Source organism: Ciconia boyciana, chromosome 3, assembly GCF_034638445.1.
Source record: "Ciconia boyciana chromosome 3, ASM3463844v1, whole genome shotgun sequence".
In the NCBI taxonomy this organism is placed as follows: Eukaryota; Metazoa; Chordata; class Aves; order Ciconiiformes; family Ciconiidae; genus Ciconia; species Ciconia boyciana.
In genome coordinates this window covers 63,939,589-63,961,927 of record NC_132936.1, presented here as the reverse complement: position 1 = coordinate 63,961,927, position 22,339 = coordinate 63,939,589, and the positions used below count along the sequence as shown (strand labels likewise).

Sequence of the window (22,339 nt, the reverse complement as noted above, 5' to 3'; positions counted from 1 at the left end):
TTGAGCTGAAGGTCAGAGCAGAGACTATTTTAACAGAAGTTCTGCTTAGATTTGAACTCACAAAACACTTTTCTTCAGTCTTTTCTGCACATTTTTTGTTTTCTGCACCATACTTAGGAGTTTCTGAGACTTTTAATCAGTATGGAGACCTTTATTCCTTCAGGCATCATTGAAAAGAAGCTGAATTGGAATTTATTGACATAAACACATCTGAACATATGCAATGCCTAAATCTTATAACTAATACTGTGTCAGGGAAGTGGCTTGGAATCCATCCATTACTGGCAAAAAAAATATTGGTAATGCAGTGTAGTCAGAATGGACGAAGGAATAATTTTCTTACCTATTTTGGTTGCACTGTAAATATTTTCAATAGGAAAAGCTCCTCCTAAGCTGTATAGCAGAACTTTTGCAAGTGCTGGGATAAGCTGGGTTGTTGTTACCAACACGTTTACACAGTTACTCCTAAAATGAGAGAAATAGTTTCAGTTTAAATAGTTTAAAACCATTACCCAAATGCTGATGAGGTGAACCAGCTGTGGAGAGCATATTCAGGATTCCTCAACATTTACTTTCACTCACACAGCAGTGCTGCTCAGCACCATCACTTTCAGAAAAATGTACGTAAAACTTTTGGCAAAATCCTTTAAAAAAATATGCAGGCCTGATTTGTAGGAAATATTCCACACTGGTTTATAAAAAACAGGTCCTTGAAGACGGGTCAACTAAAATATAGACATTTAAGATCACCAACTACCTCCAAAAACAGGCATTCAACTGCTTTGAAAGCATCATTTTCATGCTGGCAATTAACTGGCAGTAGCTACCAGCCAAATAAAAGAGTTAGGAAAACGCGAAAACATCATTTGTTACTCCTGTCTTGAGGGGAAATAAAGAGCCAATACACATTTCTGCACAATGACATCACTTCCTTCATGTTTCAAGACTAAGAATATTTCTTAGAAGAGGGAGAGATAAGAATAATCATGTTAATACACTAGCATTGAATGGTGAGGATGAGAACTTGAACGGAGAACTTGTGCTAGCAGTTGCACAACAGAGCCAGGTTACTTTAGGCACTGTCAGGCTGGAACATGAGCGTGACCACGGTGTGAACACAGAGCTGAGAGCAAATAGTTGTGATTTTTCCTCCTGGTTCTTCCACAAACTCCAAGCAAGACCTTAGGCTACTATTTCTGCCTTTATGTATCTCAATTTCCTGTCAGTAACATGTGAGTGATGTTTAGCTGCCTCATGGGTAGCTTCTGAATATTTATAGCTGTACAGTTCTTTGAAGACAAGACTTATTTAACAGTTCTGAGTAACTGGTAAGTTTTCCAGACTCATCCACCAAAGCTCAACTGGCCTTCATTACCAAATGTCTTTTTGAAGACTAGCAATTCGGAAAGAAATGCAGAGCTAAACACAATGGCTACACAATTATTTTTTTTTTTTCTCTTGAGGTGCTTAAGACACTGTTAAATAAACAACAATTGAGAGATAAACATATTGCAAAAGTTGTTATGTTTAAAATAAGTTTTTCACATCTTTCCAAGTTTGTCCTTTCCACTTGACACTGAGTCTTTTCCCAGACATGTTCAGAAGGCAAGATGGCTTAACATTGTTCTTTTTTATGGTTTAAAACCAGAATTTTTGAGGATTTCTGATGAGATACATATTGCATGGCTGACTAAGCAGCAGCAGTGTTTGTAGTTTTATTGTTTCAAAGGAACAATACATTTCATGTCTCATTACTGGGAACCTGGACTTTTAACTCAGTTAAAACAGATTTTTGCTCTTCTGAAAACTTAGATATATGCTTAAGCATACTGATTTGTCTGGAAGGACAGAAGGAAAATGATTTTGTGTTCTGGGATCTATACAATATTTAGGTAGCATTGTGAATAGGCACAAACATTGAAGCACAGAACAGAGACACAGAGTTCAGAGGATGCTGCCCAGAAGATAATACATTAAAGGCTGGCTCAGAATTCTACAATACCCTTTCAATGTACACAGGGACATTTATCACATTTTAGAAGACACTTCATACTATCTTTAGTAAATGCTGGAATCACTGAAAATAAAATCACTTTCCATGGATGTTTTCCTATGTCCTATTCAAAAGTCGTATTAGACCTGTTCTGTTCTTTAAAGGCACTAGTTTATTGTAACCTAAAAAGTCAAAAAATAGCCATTACAGTTCAAAACTAGAAACTTTTTTACAGTGGACTCAAATACATACCTTGTGCTGATAATTGATAATGATTTAAGTGCATTTGTTAGCCAGGAGTCTGTCAGAGCTTCAATCTCTGCTCTTAATTGCAACCATGCATCTCTTTTAGCGGGACCCAGGAGTCCTTTTATGTAAAAAAGCAAGAAAAGAAAAAAAAAAAACAATCAACAAATTAAATTCTGTTTTAGCTGGAATGTATAGATTTTATGGTCATTGTTTCTATTTTAAATTCTACTAGAACTTGAAAAAACATCAAAAAGAAAAATCTATTGTCTTCAAAGCTCAGTAAATTGCTCTGTTTTTATTTGCACTCCACTATATCAAGCAATGTCAGAGAGCATTGCAGATAGTAATAATTAGTCATCTGATTTTTTTTCATATATTCAACCTACTTTACTATGTTTCAAAGTATACCCTTCAGAAAGACACGTTTTTTAAACCAACTCCTCACATACATCTTACTCTCTAATTATCAGAGGCAGTGACAAGGAGATCCATGCCATCAGGATCACAGGCAGAGACACTCACAAAAGAAGAGACTGTAGAATAAACTTGCCTTTGCAGTATCTGCATATGTTTAAAACTGCCCTGCTTATGACTCTGTATATAGGTGAACCTCAGGTTACACATATGGAAATACATTTGTTTGCTGATGGCTTGCTCTTCATGTCCTGTTGTAGTTAGTAATTATAGCTTCTTTTATAGCATTTACAGCCCTGAAATAGCTGTACATCTTATATTTTCATATCTCAGTCCTTAAATCACCTTAAAATCTCCTTTTGAGTATGAGTGGTCAGATTTTAAAAAATACCCAGTTTATTTAATGTTGAGACATGAATTCTTTGGAACCAAGCTATTTTAAATTTAGATTTGGTCCTGGAAGAGCAGGGAAGGAGGTTTCATGGCCTTTAGTATCCCTCTTCTCTTTCACACCCTATGTTCCCAAGAAGTGGTGATGACTGTCTTCAAAAATCTGAAATGAAACAAACTAAAAATACCTAGTTTGATCTAGCCTTCTGTTGCCTTCTAACAGCTATTTTGAAATAAATAGATACATATGTGATAAAAAGATTATTAAAAAAGCTAAGAAGTAGAGGGTGAATGAAGGAACTTGTCCACTACGGATGGAATATATTTCAGAAGCAGGATTTGTGGGAGAGAATAAAAACCTTAATACAATGCACCACATATCTGCACTCTGCCTTTGCAATGATTGTTCCTCTTAGTGTGTTTCCCTATGCTGTGCTCTTGGACTTAAGCTCTTATTAACATTAAAGGTTTTAGGAAATGCAACAGCTTTAGAATCTTAGGTGCCTTAGGAGATAGGAGAAAACCCAGTAAACGTTTGGATAATACTGTTTCAAGTATTCCTAATACATAAAAACTCCATTCATGACACCAATGAAGGGTAAGGCAGTGCAAGTGAAAGCCAATCATTTACTATCACCCTTTGCTCCTATTGCTTCATTCTGCAGCAAGTAAAGACTCTGAGCTTCTAAGAGAAAATACGCATTTCAGGTTTGCATAGTTTAGAAAATGATTAAGGTAACGACTAATTCACTGTCGATATTAGTAGTACTGTTGCCCATTTTTGAGAAACTGCAGGAAGTGAACACCGAACTGTCTGGTTTTGCTGAAGGTGAGCTTTACTTTGAATTTCAGGTTCCTTTGAAATAAATTTCAGATGAGTTGAAAAAGCACGTGTTATAGAATGGCAGAGTGTTCACTTGGACTCCTTCCTGGCTGGGTTGTCCTCATCTTATCCTCAACTGTGGCTGTAGCAATGCTTGAAGACTTGTAAGTATTCCCTGTTCTTGCAGGCTCTTCTTGAGGGAGTCAGTTGCCATATTCCCCTCCTCAGAAGAGGGCTGTCTGCCTCTGCAAGTCACACAGGACTCTCCAGGGCAGATTCTTTCAGTTCTGCTGCTCGATCTCCTACAAGCCTGCTGGCACGGACATGAGTGAGTCCGTGAATGAAAACAGTAGCAGGAAAGCTCTCAGCCCAAATAAGACTCGGATTTCTTGCAACACAATTAACAGTACAAGCTACAGAGTCAACAAAAGGAGCTAGTGGTATGGCAGTGCTAGAGTTTTCTTGCATCCACTGGTGAAAATAGACTAGCAAGTACCCAGCAGAGAATTTAGCAGACGGTGTGTTGTTACCAACTAGATCATGAAAATGTAGGATGAAATAGGCCAGCCACAACCAATTTGTGCTGTGGGAACTATACAACCTCTTTCCTAGCATAACAGCGTATTTCAGGTAGAATAAGTGGCTCAACCAATCAGTAAGGCAGGTACAGCCGAGCTGGGTCTGAAGGAGAAAAACGGGCTCTGCGGAAGCTAAACGGAAGCCTGCTCGGTTTCCCCATCTCTGGTTCTCCTGCACAACAGCACAACGTTGGCTCTGCCGTTACAGTCAGTAGCTTTCAATAGCCCAAGGTCCAGCCACATCACTTTCCATTCGGTCTGTGGCTTCCAAGGCACATTCCCTTGGCAGGAGTTCATCGCCATGCAGTTTAACCTGATCAGCATTCTAAATTGGTTTTGACAATTAAACTCACCTCCTATGTTGTTCTTGTAAGTATTATACAACTCTTTTACTCTTCTGTAACGGAAAGCCAGCTTCCTCATCCAGTCAACCCCTCCTCTTACACCTGTTGGCAGACAAAGGTTTGCACTACTTGCAGCTGCATGGAAGCCATCAGTTGCAAAACTGTAGGTACTGCAAACACCCAAAATACAGTAAAAATAAATACAATGTATTCCTGTAAATGCTCAATTTATTTAATCTTTGAAGAAAAAAAAAAGAAACAAATGCTATATCTTACCTTAGGTCTTGTCCGTTATCATCAGAAGAAACATCATCTATATGAACTTGATCACACTCCTGTTGAAAAAAAAAATGAAATGATAAATTATCTTACAAGAGAGTATGCTCTACATATGCTTAGTAGGGATGTTGAAGAAATGATCGGTGCAGGCCACTAAGTGCACCAGAAGATGGCAGCGTACGTACACATACAGCTTCCTATTACCATCAACTCCTTTAAAATAATACAACCTTCAACTCCTTCTAGACTGTATAAATTATTAGTTAAAATAGGCCTTTAGAAAAGCGATATGTAATTTTAGTGTGATTTTAGATTAAAATTATTTTAATTGAAAAAAACCGAACAATTACAAGTCTCATTTATAGTCTCTCTAGCATACCAATATTCCAAAATCACCTAAACCTTATTTTCCCACTTCCTAAAAGCTAATGATGATGAACCTCCACAGGCATGTAATTTCTGTTAAGTCTCTGGGAGTCTGGATGCTTATCAGATTCTTTTCTTGATTTATCCAAATGCCTTTGGCTGGAAAATCACAGATAATCAAGCAGTGCTGGCGAATTTCATTATTTCCTGGTTTCGGCAGGGATGGAAGTAACTCCAGGGAACTGAGGTACACTGGAAAACTGAACTCCTCTCCAAGCTGGTTTTATAATTGGATAGCTATCAAATATCCTTTTCTGCACAGTGGCTACAGCAGAAAGATAGGAAAATGTGGGGGAAGCACAAATAAATAACTCAAGCCACCATGCAACAATAAATATGAACAGGCATCGTATTACTGTTTTCTGTAGTTGCTAGAATTAACACCTTAGCCCAAAGACACACCTGAAGTTCAGTGTCCGGAGAGTTTACTTTCCTGTATCTAAGTAATTTTTTAATATTTAAAATAATTGTTGTTAACATAATCCTAATAGAATTTATGAAAAAGTTCAAGGACGTATTTAAAAATTACTCCCCAACTAATGTTTTCAGATAATTTAATCTCATCACTAAGACAAAATGAAGCTGAGCTTTCAAAATGCACAGCTCTGTGCCTCAAATAGAGAGTCATCTGAGTCATCTACTTCAAATAAAGTTGCTGACAAGCAGCACTTAATTCAGACTCTCTGTGACACACAGGAGTACACAGTTCTAAGTTTCCAGTCTCAGCCTTGTACCAGGGCTAAGTTGTCCAGATAAAGGATCATCTGAACAGGGGAGTGATTTCCAAATGTGTATGCCACAAGTTCCTAGAGAGTGAATTTGGGGAATTACCATTTCTTCTTTCTATTTTGTTTGCTTTGTACTGAATGAAAACTTAACAGACTTTTACCCACATGAAGTAAGTTGTTAAAAAAAATAAATTAGCAATTTTTTGTATAAAATAAATACATATAATTTCATTTTCAAATACATAATGTCATTGCATCATGCAAGGAATCATCATTTAAAATTTTGTGTCAAGACTAAAAGAAGGAGTGGCCAAACTCTGCTCATCTGGCTTAATCCATTAAGACAGGCATGAAAGAGCTGCGTTCAAGGAACAGAAATGAAGCATTCTTCTCCCCACTGGAGAAATAAAATTTTTTGGTTCTGTCTGAGGAGATTATCTGGAGCTGTAGAATATTTTAAAGAAGCTGCTGTTGGATGTAAATAGTAGATGAAAAGAGAAAGAAAAGGGGAAGTGGCAGCTGAAATAGAAGATTAATTTCTTTATCCTTATTTAATATTTACACTCCAGAAAAAAAATGCAACTATACTCCACCCAGTGTAGGACAGGAACTCAAAAATCAGACAAAAAGCCCCACTGGGACAAGTTCTAACTCTATATTTTGCAATATCTGAGCAATATCTGGCTTCTTAATCACCTTCACAGATTTCCCTGGAATTGGTCAAAGCGTAAGATAATTTTAAAAGTTTAAAAATCAGTCCTGTGGATTTGAAGGTGTATTGATTAAATGGAGGGCACACAGAAGCCCTGATGGATAAGAAGGAGTGTCTGCTGCTGTTTGGGTTTTGTTAAGCCTTTCAGCTACATTGTTCCAGCCTTGAAAATTCCAGATAGCTGTTCTGCTGACAATTTCCTTATTAAATTAAATATGAGTGGGTGGCAAAGGCTCAGCTGTTTACTTTTATTTTTTTATCTCACAGTTTGTTCATTGACTCCAGGAACAGATGAGGGGAACATGCAGTTTTCTGATTACTTGCCCCTTGTCCCTGCAAGAAGATTCTTAAGTTTCCAGCCACATAAGAGGGTCAAACCCAACAACACTCTCCAGCCTTCTCCTTTTCCTCCTTCCTCTTCTCCTCTCAGATCTATGGCTCACCTCCTCACCATACTGGCAATACACATTTGCTGATCAGCAATAAACTCATGTGCCCACCACTCCTTGCTTTGTTTTACTTTGTTTTCTCGTTTACTTATCTACTTCAACTAAAATGTTTACATTTTACAAATTCACTTACATGATGTGAGAAAACTTTCCAGAAAAAAGAAAAGGCAGATGATTTGAGCAGATCTGAGGTAGTTCTATACTTTTCTCAAAAGAAACAGGAAACTGGTGGCACAACACTAGATCTGAGTTTGCTTGTCAAAGAGACCAAACAGTTGCAGGGAGGAAGGAAAGCAAGCAAGCTGTCCGTCACTTTAAATGTTAAGGTAAAATACTTTTCACATAAGCTACAGTACTGGCTACACTCAAGTCACAGTGGCTGACTGTCAGTGCAAGGTCAAAACTAAGAAAGATAAAATATATTTCCTATTACTGAGAGTACTGGAAAGGAATCTAGGTACAATAACTGGCTTTTGCTTGAAGCAATACTAATTTAAATTATATCTGAGTGCAGTCAATTCTTTGCAGCAATTTTTAAAGCCTGAAAATTTGAGAGTACAGAATCAACAAATCATCCATAAAAATTATCCTTCTGGAATGGACAGTAATTTCATTATCCAGTAAAAACACTGACTCGCCACACTGAACACTAAAATGTTGTTACTGAGGGGATATTCGGCACTATGCTTTCTCAGGCTATACATAACACCCCTTTTTATGTATATGCTTCAGTCTCTGTTAAAACTAGTTTGACCTGCTCCCAAATTCTGAGACTTACCTAAATCCTATTTTTTATTTCTCATTTCCACTTCTAATGAGAAAAAAAAGATCACAAAATCTTACTTAAAATACGGTAGGATTATCATAAAAATGGAAAGGTAATTCTGTTTGTTTGAAATAAATACTGTTTTTTCTTCATCATCCTGAGAGTGGAGGGGGATAATGGAGTTGGAAGACTCATGTCCAAATTCCTGCTTGCAGTTTGTAGAAATTGGGGTTTTTGCGTGTATAGTATGCCCTACCAACATTTCTAAAAGCTGTCTTAAAATTAATACTGAGATAGGGAGAAAAACTTCATTTTATTCCTTACCTGGCTGAGAACAGAATGCATTAGTCTGGATATTATTACAGAACTGAGTCCCGTCTCTAAGCGTTGTTTAGGCACATGAACTTTCTAGAGCACCAGACTCCTATTTTCATGGCAAAACACCAACTGCCCTCCCAAGCGATACTTCTCAAGCTAACTAAAATTTATACACTGAGAATGAAATAGCTGGAGAACAGCCTAGCCTGAAATAAAAGTGCAGCTTGGCTGATTAGAACATGGGTTACAGGGTCAGCGGGGAATGTCTCAGCAGATCGGAATTTCTGCATCAGCAGTCATTGTAGTGAGACAGATTTGCATAGAGGAAGGAAAACTTTATTTTTGTATGTGATAACTTTCAATAACTTGGTTATTATTACTAGACCCTGGTATGCGGTGTTTGCAACCAAGACAGGGAAAAAAGAGAGCTTAGAGGATGTAGCGACTGGAGTCAATATTACAGGAATATAGGCTCATTAGTACATTACGGCTATCATGTCTGGAGCCACGAGGTCTATTGTGGGATGAAGATGAAAGCAAGGCAGAAGGTATGGGACCTGATGGCTCAGCATTAAAAAAGTGAGATGATGAAAGGATAAGTAATCTGTCTAGTGAATAAAGGCCTATCATCTCACTTCCTCCAGTAAGAACTGAAGGTCTTGTGTCTTCATGGCCATGACCATCAACAGCTCAGCACTCACCTCCCCTCTCCTGGGGGAGGATGGAGAGAGGAAGACAGAGAGAGGGATGGAGAGGGGGAGAGATGAGAGAGAGACCCCAAGTCAGAATTGCGGAATTCTCAGGATTCATTACACATTCATCATGCAGATGCACTGTAATATTCAGTAATGGCCATGTACTCTGCAAACACATTTAAACAGACAGATCTATTCATCTGCATATTAAAAGATGCCTCTATGTACTTTGGCACAGGATGCCATGCAATTATATCTTATTTGCTAAGAAGACAGAAAATTGTTGGTCTTCTTGCATATGCCAGACTGTGTGCATACAGCTCATTTCAGAACAAGAAGTTTGGAATTTTGGTAATCTTATAAGAGACCTGGTTTTGAAACAAAGCTGAATTCTGGGCTAGAAAATACTTAATTGCATATAGAAATTGGTTTTAATCAAATCAAATTGACTGAGTTATGAGATTCTCCAAGAAAGTCCCCAAGTAGTATTTTTTGATTTATCTAAAACTGAAAACTGTTTGAATACTGTTCAAGCTCTGGAATGAGCTAGACTATGAATTTTTGGACAGGATATTAAAACCACCCTATGAAGAATATACAAAATGTGATGATCCACCTATGACAGCTGAACCTGAGATCTACAAAGAAAATAAATAACAAGAGGAAGGAATGAAGCTTCAATGGCCATAAGCAAGAATAAAGAAGTATGGAAAGGGGGCAAAGCTCCATTTTGCTGAACTCTTCCACTTGAACTCAGCACAAGATTGAAGAACTCTGGACATATGCTACCGAATGGCTTAAAGTTCATTGAAATCTGTAAACACATGAATTCTGAACACGCAGGGGCAAAGGTCGCCTAAAAAGAAATTTAAGCAATGCTTTGAAAAATGGCTTTGGAGTCTATCCCTGGTACTGGGCACCAGAAGAACATCCACCGAATACACTTGCATTGTCAAGTGAGGGCTCACTAGGACTGCAATAAAACACCGACTGGTGAAAGCATGTCCAGGGCTTTACTTTCTTATGTTTCTGCTGCTGGAAGGAGGAAGTGCAGCCCAGGTATAGGGTGAAGTAGATCCCAGTTTCTTGACCTAAAAAGAGCTAAGAATAAATGAGGTCTGCAAGGGACGACAAAGACAATTGCAGCCTGGTACCTTCTGCTTTTCTTATTGCCTACAGCCAACGAAGGAACAAAAGAAGTGCACACTAGAAAACTCAACGTCCCAGTGAATGGAAAAGTCTCACTTACCCTCATTTTTTCTGTTCACTCACCAGAGACCTTTCTCTGGCATTTTAAATAAAACCTCAAAGTCTTCCAACTGCCATTAGTGGCAAAATATCTGTCTATGGATGGAACTCTGGGATCCACTCCGTGTAAGAAAACAACTGAGTTAGACCAGGGGAAGGTCTGAAAAGTCCATAGTTTAATTTGAGAACTGTTTTTCACCCCCTGTCTCTTGACACACATGGTTGTTAGACTGTCACTTTTCGTGTTAACAAATCCAGACTCCCGGAGTGAAACGAAAAGTCTGTGAAGCCCCGCTGATGGGCCTGCTTCCCAGAGCACTGTCCCTGCAGCCGCCCATCTGTGTGCTTCTGACAGGTGAGTGGTCCACAGCGGTCACTCCCTAGGAAGAGGTCTCTCCCTTTTCTCACCAGATGCCAAATTGCGCACCCTGGGTACATCGTGACAAAACGTGGTCACCTGGTTACCTCGGGAAGAGACATCACTCATGAGTACATCTATCATAGTCCCAGCTCTCTGATGCTGCAGTCTTTGAGGTAAATGAAGAATATTCTACCTTTGAGCAAGAAAGGGGGGGCCTGTGGCTGAAAGGCTACTCAGGTATGGGAAGAGAAGAACAGAGTCTCTTGCGGTCAGATGATGGCACCCCTTGAAAGCCAATGTAGAGAACTTCAAGAGAAAGAATGGGAGGTACATATGTCCCCCTCCTGGAAATGACTGCAGACAGCTCTAAATCTGTGGAAACTGAAAAGAGGGCCATAGGACAAAGAGAGGAAAGGGTAGTTTGCAGATTCCCTCTCTCACCCAGTTTCACGGAAGGACTCTGGTGCCACAAGAAGTCACTGCCACCTGGCTAAACTCTCTCTGATTAGAGTATGACAAACCCAAAGTCTAGATAGGCAGAAAATATCACACACAACGAACATTAATGCATAGCAAAACCACTATGTTAAAAACCCAGGCGCAACGGTGTTTATGTTCCTTTGATTCTTACCTCTAAATCATTAAAAAATAAGTGTGTGTCAGCAAGATTAAAAATCATTTCTTCCATTCGCAGTCCAAGGGTCACTGCCATTGGCGGATCCTTAAAAAACAGAAAGCAAGGTTAACTACTTAAATACCTTTAAGTTATATCAGAATTACTTTAAAAACTGCTGTATACAAAGTGTTTTGAAAAATTAACACTGCAAGAAATTTCTCTAAAATCCTTTCAGTATTAAGCTATTTTAATACAGTGCTACAAGAAGAGACTGCTGAACCTGTGTGAGACCATTTGGGGAGCTGGGGATGTTGAAACATCAAGTTTTTTGAAAGTCCAGGCATTTATAACCTGGCTAAACTGACAGGGGAAAACCTGGTGGCCATATGTAAACCTGCATAAAGAAGGCTGTTAACAGAGAAGGAACTTCTCACAAAAGATATATGTAAGAAACCCAATATTTCTTATAATAAGAATACACAACATTTTTCATCCCTGAGCCTTTTATAAAAATATATAAGTATCTTGCTTGTCAATTTGTGGGCAGAAAAAAGCTGAGTCATGGAGCAGTAACTAATTTTTCTGACCCCATGCACTGAGTCAGCAGCAGAGGTAGGAATGAAATTACTCCATGTGACACCCAGTCCACTGCACAATTCCTCTGATCTCTTGTCTTTTCTTCCCCACTTTTGGGCATACAGAAGTCCTCACCAAGGTCATGCTAAACTGACCTAGGAAAGGTAGTCATCTCTACCAAATGATTATTTTGTAAGCAATTATCCTACACTGTGATAGGAAGGTGTGATTTAAAAGGCCTTTTCAATTTCTAATGTCTCTGCTTTATAAAAATACAAAAGGTAGTCCGAACCTATGCCCACTTCCCCAAATTGAATTTCACTTTGGATAAATCATCACTGCCTTGCCTATGCTTACGTCTATATCACTTATTTCCCACACTTTCTGCTGCTCCAGTATGGATCCTCAAACCCTGCGCTTGGTCCTTCTCCGTCTCAATATTTACCCTTCTTCCATGCAAGCACTCACTGATGAATTTCCAGGCTCTCCTTTATGATTTTATTGCAGGTATTCATTCAACAAAGTGCTTGTAAGTGTTCTTCTAAGTGTTCTTCAGCATGCCTACAATCTATGGCACAATTCTTTAGGTTGTCCACAGGAATGGGAAGTTTGTTTGTTTGCTACAGATCATCCCTTCATTTCTGATGAAATACAGGATTCCTGTCCCTGGATGAGATTCATTCAAAATGTTGCATCTGTTCGTAGGTCAGCTTTCACACTATCAAATCACTCCAGCAACATACAACAAATCTACTGATCTGCAATAACAGTGTGCCTGAGAGCACTTAGTGTACAGTAAATGTGAGATATAATTTAACTTTGCTAGGCTTGCTAGGAAAGACGTTAAGCCAATTTGCATTACTTTACATTTGTTTTAGAATAAGAATGCACACGGACAGTTCCTGATGCTTAGGTGACACCTGGTAACTAGTTTTATCATTGCGTTAATCATCTGCCTGAGCTTGTGGGGTTCAGTTAACTTTTTTTATGCTTAACGTACTGCAATGGACTTTTAAAATAGATGTGATCCTCTTCTCATTAAAATAAGAAAAAAAATCTGTATTTCATCATTTAAATTCTGATTGACACTAGCAAGTTTTCAGAAATCCTTTCTTAAATACCTTGAGATTAAAAGTCTAAAAGTTTACCAGCATCTGGCAACAAAATCACACAAAACCTCACATGAACATTTGTTAGTATTAGGATCAAAGGCATCCCAATCAGGATCAGACGTCCACTACTCCAGGGCTTCGCAACGACAGAATAAAAGACGGCTTCTGCCCTCAAGCACTTAAAAACTAATGGTAAAATCTGAAACATAGACATATTTTGACCCTTGCTTATGAAAAAGTCAGACTTGAAGGGGAGAATGGTGTACAAGAAATTGTAATGACCCAAAGTTAGACCCAATTTTCTGGCAGTGAAAGGAAATATTTTTATGTTGACCCTTGACCTGGTCTAGACTACCTTTCAGAAGTAAAAACCAAATGCAGTGCTTAGTAACATAATTTCATCCCCTACACCTTCTGCAGTCATGTTAACTGGATCTGAAAGTCACGTGGCTGAAGGCAGCAGCAAGTGCGAAGGTCAGTTTTCTAAGGGGATGATTAAGGAACACGTTAACAGATTTGCAAAAACTCACGTAAGATACTTAGAACACAAATCATCAAAATACTCTGGACTCATGAGATTCCTCATCAAGCCATAATGCTTTTATCAAAATGTCATCACATATAAACATGTGTTTCTCTCTCTCCTTTCTCTAGCGTTTTTTTCTGTGCACAGTAAATTATAAATTTTTCTTCCTAGATACAATATAATAAAGAGTATTTGCAATATGCTTCTTTACCTCAATCCTACGAACACTAAAGCATGTGCATAACTTTATGCACAGGTGGTAACTCATTATTATTTATGTGAGTTAAGTTATTCACTGGAGTGCTTCCAAGACTGGAATCTCAGACTTTTGATTCTCAGCCTCTTTTTTCCCCTTCCTGGGTAGAAGCAGACTTAAATGCGGAAATTTGCTATAACATATTCCATTATAATCCAATTTATTTTTATAGAAACTACCAACTATGTATCACAATTTCCTGCCTTGCCTAGTATAGTTGAAAGACGTAAATGTGACAAAGCTTTTATGATTTTCTTATTAGTAGTATTTTTGTAACCAACTATGCCTGACTTTATTACTGTTAAAATGAGATTTCCTATGTTCCTGTTTTGACAAAGGCATATGTAGGATATTGCTAGGTACTATATGTAAAATAAAATAAAGCAAAGAGAATACATTTCAGCTTAGCATGAAATCAGTCTGGGATCTCCCCGTAACAACTTCTGCTAAGAAGAGTCACTGGAATCGAATTCTCAAGACATGAACAATTCTTCCTTTAATAAATTGGCCAAAACTTGCACTGCAACTGTTTAACAAGAATTAAACATCATGTTCCAGCTCTTGCCATGTTAACTTCATTCCTTCACATACAAAAATAGACAGAGAAAGCAGATTTGTCATGGTCTTGTGGTTTTATAATGTTTGCACAATGTGGAGGAACATCCCAATCATTGTTTTGCTGTCTTTCAACTCGAAGCAGAAGTTGCAGACTGACTCAAGTGGCACAAAGAACTGAGTGTTGAAAAGAAAGCAAGAAACGTGCAGCTGATACAGATTTGAGCACAGCAAATTGAGAAACTGAATAAAAGGCAGACTGAACTTCTGCCAAAATGGTATTTTGTGCTACTCTGCACAAGCATACACAGAAGAGGAAACAATAATAGTAAAAAAAAATCTGGAAGTTTTCCCCAGATAATTTGCAGAATAAAGAAGCACAACTCTTCAGCCCTCAGAGGCATGATTGTAGCCAGATATCATTAGTGTGCAAAAGAGTCAAGACCAGCTACAGCATTTCTGTATACCAAAATACAAATGACTTTAGTTACGTTAGTATGAAGGCACTAAGCTGGAGCCAGACTGTCTGTCTGTGGACTTCTGTACTAGACTGGTCCATCCACTGGAATGCCTCCTGGGAAACTAGGTAAAAATACCCTGGGAGGACCAATACTTAAACGTTTTGACCAAGAGGAAAGTGACTGGAATAAAGCCCCAAAAGCTCAGTGTCCATTAGTGGAAGAAAACTATTTAATATTGTCTTGGAAGGTCAGGTTTCAGCACAAGATGTTCAAAATAATTTCATTTCATGGAAAAATAATACAAACTCACCAAACTCTTTTTTATAAAACCTCAGAAAACAAATAGATAGATAGTCTGTCAGGTAGATTCATTGTGACAGGAATTTGTATGCATGAAGCCTTAAAAATAAGCAAGAAAACAAGCAAAATATATGAATAATATTGTAAAAATAGGTTTTCAATGGGTGGCTGTCCTGAACAGACTTACAACAAAATCAACCTCTGGAAAAAGCGGAAATGCTTAAGTACCAGTATTTTTAGCTTAAAGATGCTTCCCTACATTATGTAGGAATCTCAGATTTAAGTTCAGCTCTCACTTTCTCATAGGGGACACTTGTTCCCAGGAGAGCTTCATGTGGGTGGCAATGGAGGAAGAGAATACATCTCTTTTTAATAACTATATCTGGTGGCTGATGAAGGAAAACTCACGTACTCCATAGGGAGTTTCTGTTCCACGCTCTCTAGAAGGCTGTAGAAAAATGGACTCAGAGGTCTCAGACAATGAGGGAGCGAATGGAGAGGACAACTGGAGGTCATGAGAGATACACTACTAGTACAGGCGGACAACATATTTATGAGTGAATTTGGGAATGTCATCATGGGTGTTAATGGTGACAAAGTTTTTCTGTTTAATGACTGGACAAGCAGAGAGTGAGCAATAAAAAGCTTCTGAGCCCTTTCCAGAGAAGTGTACAAGGTTAATGTGGCCTCCTCGACAACTTTCTGTCATTGGCAATGCTATCAACAATGTCCAAATGTGATCATCAAGTGCGGATTTGTTTTGATTTTTGCACTTGGAAATCACATTCTCCCCCTTCTAAGGTCACAAGGGACTTTCACTCTTTTTTAACCAGTTGCACCTTGAGTCACAGCATTTGTCTGGGCATCCTTGCCCTCTGGGTTGACCTGGGGGAAATGAATGAAATATAAATGCTCGGAGGTAGACAAAACTCCAGCTTAATCAGCCTTAAATCAGCAAGAATAACTGGAATGTAATGGAACAAAGAATATACACTGTTCACAGGGAATAAGAATGTACCTCATAAACTTTAACAGATGATGACATCTCCTAACACATGTCCTGTCACGTCAACAAATCCTCACTTAAGAGCTCAGCATTGTAGAAAACTGTATCTGCCAACTGGTGTTCAGCTGCAAAAACCATCATCAGCCAGGCAAGTCACAATATAAGAGCTCAAATGCCACTGTTCATAATTTACTACTGCAGTAAATAATTAAAAATAGAAATGTACTAGTTTTATGAAGTACAAAGCAGATGAGCAAACGAGCTGAACAATGGGAGGTACTCTTACTGCTGGGAAGCAGCATGGTTTCCCTGAAACCTAACAGAGGTGTGGTGTAGTTTTTATTATCTTTTTATGTTAGCTCTGACCAGCCCAATAAAGTAACCATTACCCCAAAAGTCAGACAGAAACACCCACAGGTAGAAAACAGCAAGCTATAGAATATTCCTTTGGATAAGTTTTATATTTTAAATATCAAAGTGATGCATTGACCAGCCTCTGGCCAAATCTCTCCCACTTCAGTGGAGTTTACAGCTATAATCTACTAGTGCCTAGATAAGAAGCCGCAATGTGCCCTGCGTTTCAAATGAGACGCTTACAGCTGCATCCAATAAGCTAAATCTTTCACTTTATCACTAGTTTTGTTTTTAACATCTTTATTATAACAGCCCTATATAATTCCGAAATCAATTTAATATCACACCATGCGGAGTGCTGGACAAGTATGCACTGAGGACAGCATCCATTCTCAACTTCAGAAATCCTCAGGCGTAAGTCAGAAATCTGATGTTCTCTTGACAAATACATGACCTGAAACTTGACTACTGGATCCAGGCCTTCCCACATAACCTCTGCCAATGAATGCCCCCATTGCCTATCTCTCCTCGAGGATGCTTGGTTTGCCTTTTCCTTTTCTCTTCAACTTCAACTGCTTGTTAAACTGTAGAAATCTTTTGAAAGAGAGACTGTTTGTCTCCTGGTACCACTGCAGCTCTCAAGTGCTCCTGCACGTATACATTGGTCCCTCCACCTGGCCATAACAGTGTGACGGCCACCTCCACATGCTGCACCTCCCCTCACTGCATTTCCTGCACAGCCTGAATTGCAGCAGAGCAGAGAGGTTAAGAGACTCATTTCTGAACGTTTTGGTTTTGCCCGGTTACTGCAAGAAATAGGGTAAAGAGCTAGTGGAAAAGGAGGATGAAAGTTTACACGTCAAGGAGTAGTTGGGAAAGAACTGAAGGTGAATATCCTTGCCTGTCTGTATATTTGCACTAGCTCTAAACACAGTATCTCACCCCTTGAAAGTACAAAGTGAGCACACTTGGCATAAGAAGATGCCTTCCCTTAAAGCAATGTTCACATTAAAGACTCACTAATCTCATTTAGAATATTTAAATATGGGGGAAGGTGAAAACTCTGCTTTTCCTGTTAAATTTTTTCTTGTTTCTGTTTTGGGAGTAACCTGATTATGTTATACAAAATGGGCTCACGAAATACATATGGAAGACCACAGTATGCACAGCTGAGCATCTGTGTAACATTACACGCCTTTATTTTTCAATATCAGATAGCAAATCACCACAATTGAATAATTTAGTATCACCATTATTTTACACTACCCTGAAATTTTCTTCATTGTGAAGTAACAATTTTATAGCACCTTTCCAGGATAAACAGCTCTCTCAACACTTTTGAAAGACCTATGTGCTCGCAAGACTTCCACTGAGAACCTCACGATTCACGGACTATTTACTCTCATAGCAACCCAATTCTCCTAACAATCCAGACTCCAGTCTGGATTAAGACCTTGTTTACAGATGGAAATCACATGCAGAAAAGATAAGGGCCACATCTGCTAAACAGGTCATGCTCCAGAGACTGACTGAGGTCCAGCTGTGCTATCTTTCCCTTCTCCCATGTCTAACCTCTTAGGCACTTAGGCTCAGACACATCCCATCTTAAGTTCAGGCAACACTTTAATGACATGCAAAAGTTAAAGCCTACTCATGATAAGCTCTTCCTGTATTCCCTTTCCTACTGCTCTAGCCTCATGGCAAAGGTAGTCACTGCAGGAAGAAAAAGTCTACTACTTTTATTTTACAGTCTCTGGAAAGGAACACATTTCCCTACTTGTATGGATGCCACCTATCAGTACAAAAGAAAAAGGATTTTACTTAAGAATTCCTCTCCTTTTGCTTCATCGTTGTTCATGACATTTGTTTACTGATGCTCATCTCAGCAGTATAACTACATTAATTTCACTTGCCCTTGAGATACTCTTAGTTTATACAAGCCAATGCTGTCAGTACTACTGGTTGTTAATATGCCATTACTGTTTCTAGGACTCTGTATGAAGAGCCAATTATAGCAGCAGATGTGCTCTTAAAGAACAGTAGTACTGGGATTTTTTCAAATATCCCTACTCATAACAAAGTGAGAAACCACGAGGAATTACATTTCTGTTGCTGTCTCTAAGACAGTTTTCAAAGTTATTCTCAGATGTTTGTGAGCTACAAAATGTGCTCTGATTTTTAAAACTTTGTATTAAAGTTGACTTAGACTTTACTCATCTATTATGTGAGATGGTGAATGAGATGTGAACATCCTAAGGGCACAATCAAAAAAGGATGAAAGGAACGACTACCTCACTGGGGCAATTCAGCAAGTTCTGTGGCAGGCTATGGGCTACACTCAAAAGTGATATAAATGTTCGTGTTCAGCTAGGTCTCTCTCTTGTTTTGATAACTCTAAGTTAGAAATGGTTCTGACAGTCACTGTTGTTACAGTGTTTGAAAAACAGCAGAAGAGGAGTTTTTGACGGAGTACTGAAAAGCGCACTGATTTGGCACTGTGAAGCTGCAAAACAAGCAAGGCTGTTTTTTACACGACATGAATAACTGCCCTTATCTTAGCATTCCAAAAATTCAGATTTTTGTCTGGGCCTGTGAGTTTTCCTATTAGCTTTCTCTTTTAATAACCACAAACAGCTGTCTCAAAACACAGAGGACTGGCCCATCCATGGTTATAATTCACAGATCTAGCTTTGCGCATTTCTAACCCACTGGCTGAGGAGGTGTGAGTGGAAAGCATTTCTCTAATGTACTGTTTCTCACATCCTTTTCTTGAGCATCTGATTCTGGCTGGAATAAAGAGGCAGGAAACTTCTGCTAAACAAGTCCTTTGTCTGACATAGCATGGACATGGTTATGTTCTTAAAAAGAAATACCTTTTTGTTAATTACACTTGAATGGCACAACACCTAGAAAACCTACATCCACATATGTACATACCAATATTCTCCCTGTCCATTTTCTTCCCTTCCATAGATTTGCCCCAATTTTTTGCTTTACCGAGGCCTTTAGCTCTACCCCTCCCAGCAGTCTGCTCCTGCTGCTACGCACTGGTCTTCCCACCAGTCCCTTCTCCCCCTGCCCAAGCACCACTCCCTGGGCTCCCACCACCAGCCCAGCGGGGCTCGCTGCTGACTCAGCAGGGGAGCTCCCGCTCCCGCAGGCTGCGACTGCCTCTCTCTGCCTCCCTCGCTCTTCCTCCTGCTCTCCTGCTTGCTGCTCTGTGACCTGAACTGCTTTTGGATCTCATCGGAGGGGAGAGGATGAGTACAACTGTCTGCTTGGGAAAGGGATTCACTCCCCAGCATTACTCACCCCAGAGCCAGCCAAGGGAACCAAAGATTCAACGGAAAAGATGGGGAGTCAAAGAATAACATCTGCAGCTGGCATTGAAGCAGGTCTGTCTCTTACTTGCTCATTCTGATTCATCAATTTCCCCATAAATTCACCCATCGCTCCAGTTTATTTCTTATTTCTTCCTCTACGCATCCAGACAGTCAGTTATTTCCATTTGCCCATTACCTCTATTATCTCCCTGCAGTGTCTCCTCCAATGTATCTCAGGAACTCATCCTTGTTCCTCTATAAACTCTTCCCTCATTTGCAGCATCTGCTTCAGCCCTGCCTCATATATAGTGCTTAGGGTCTATGTCTCATTTCCGTCCTTGACTTTTTCACAGTAACCCTCTGAAAATGGGGTTTACTGTATATTTTCCCTCTACCTTCACCCAAGCCATGATGAACACGGAAGGTGAAAAACACGTACATGTGCAGGCCAGATCGCTCTGATACAGTGAATCGACACAAAATTCATGGCTCACATACCTTGCCATACTTCTGTGCATAGGATCCTGTGAGCAGCGAATGAAAAACTATGATTGTTTCATCCAAATCCCAAACAAATACACGCTGAAAAAAGAAGTGGGGACAGTATTATTAAACACATAACATCAAAGTCCCACCACCATCCCACCTGGGGGGCTAAAAGTCAACTCAGTCCTAAAGTTTAACTAATCACTTAACCAAGCAGGTTTTCTCTGAAAATCAGCAAGAACAGTGTATCAGGTATGGTAAAAAGTCAGAAGGAGAGTAACTTTTGAACTCTTCAACCATTTCTTATTTGTCCCCTAAAAGGCTTTTCAAAACAGCTGCATAACACAGATTTCAGAAACGTGATGGCAGTCAAACACAATTGTTAACTTGACTTCAGGATAAACAGTACTCTCAGATACTTCTCTGCAAGTCTTACTGATTCAAGGTTCTTCTTTATTTCTCCTCCATAGCTAAAATTAAGGCTCGGGTAAAAGTGCTATATGCCACATATAATGTCATACAGAATTTAAATAATATTGTAAGATAAAACGGATTATTCTAACTCAAAAAAAAAAAAAAAAGGAAAGAAACTCCTTATATTGATAAGGGGTTCATTTTCACTGGTAAACTATAGAAGAAACAGGAAAACTGAAATGTAACAAGTTATTATTTTCACTGGAAAAGTTAAATCCTTTGAAAAGCAAAAAATGTGTAAGTTTCTCTATAAAAGCAACGGCATTTACATTTGGTGCCTAGGGCTCCAGCCCCCCTGCCACCCCAGGAGCAGCCGTGCGGCCAGCCAAGTCCCAGCAACGGTCTCCTCTTCTGCTGTACCCGGGGCTGGTCAGTGAAGGCACAGCAGTGGGGCTGGCCAGGGCTGCCGGTCTGGTGGCAGCAGGGGACACACGGCAGCGGCCGGCAGCACGCTCCCCTGATGCCAGAGCTGGAGTGTTTCACACGCACACAGGCACTCCGCTTCCTCCTCCTCCTCCTGTCACTGTAAGGCAGCACACTGCTAACACAGGAGTAATAAGACTATAACTACTCTGTTGCTAAGAGGTCACTTGTGTTTTAAATCGTCACCCCATATATTAGGCAGATATATTTCTTCACTAAGGCACTGATCTTGCACATACTTAAGTACAGCCATAACTTCACTGATGTAAGCTGCCTCATTGAAATCCCCTGACGTTACTTAGAAGCACAAGGACAAACCTGTGCCTATGTATTTGAAAGGCTATGCCCAGATCATCCTGCATACTTACACTGCATTCATAAATGCATGTAATTAAGCTGAGCAATATATTTGAGATTTCCTATTCAAAAAACTAAAAGAAAAGGTGACAATTTTGAATACAGAAGTCTCACAATTTTGTGGTTCTATTGCATGAGAAAGACATGCAATCCTAGAGCTAAAAAGCGCAAGGCTGAATCACATTTACTTTTCTGCCTAACTTTGTCATACAGAACAGTAATGTCTCGTTGTACATGTATGTTAAAACAGCAACTAATATCTGTTGTATTCAGCTAGTATTCAGCTAGCTAGCTATGTATTCAGCTAGACCGAGTCCACGATGCTTTCTAAAATGCTTTAAGCTATTTCTACAGCTGTAGTTTTCCGAATTTACTTTTCATCAGAAGAAACCTCCACATTACCATTCATCAATTACCGCAGGCATACCTCCAAGTCACTGTCCGGAGGGGGTGATGGATTATTCTTCCGCCCTCTACCCCGAGACTTTGACCCAGAACTCCTACATGTTCTCTCATCAAGATCTTTGATTGGCGTGGAGGGGCTCTGCACTGTGTCAAACTCCCCTGTAAAGTCAACCATTCATGGCAAAATTAGTGCTGGATTTTTAAACAATAAATTTTTTTTCTCAAAGCGAGACGTGTCTATGCAAACTCAACCACAAGATGCACCTAAAAAAGTTTTATAAGTAATAACATGGTTTGTCTTATGTAGATGGAATCTGCAGATGCCACACACACTTT

The 22,339-nt window shown here is 39.3% G+C and overlaps 1 protein-coding gene across 4 annotated transcripts in view; it reads right to left on the bottom strand.

The window, feature by feature from the left end:
- Positions 1-22,339, bottom strand: part of EYA4 (EYA transcriptional coactivator and phosphatase 4) — a 50,152-nt gene that overhangs the window by 3,785 nt on the left and 24,028 nt on the right. For all 4 annotated transcript variants that reach the window (XM_072857913.1, XM_072857914.1, XM_072857917.1 and 1 more), the window contains 7 exons: positions 22,026-22,162; positions 20,357-20,440; positions 11,405-11,494; positions 5,068-5,126; positions 4,801-4,961; positions 2,246-2,360; positions 344-465 (listed from right to left, as the gene is read on the bottom strand). In XM_072857913.1, coding sequence (XP_072714014.1) covers positions 344-465; positions 2,246-2,360; positions 4,801-4,961; positions 5,068-5,126; positions 11,405-11,494; positions 20,357-20,440; positions 22,026-22,162 — 768 coding nt within the window. The remainder of the gene's footprint in view (positions 1-343; positions 466-2,245; positions 2,361-4,800; positions 4,962-5,067; positions 5,127-11,404; positions 11,495-20,356; positions 20,441-22,025; positions 22,163-22,339) is intronic.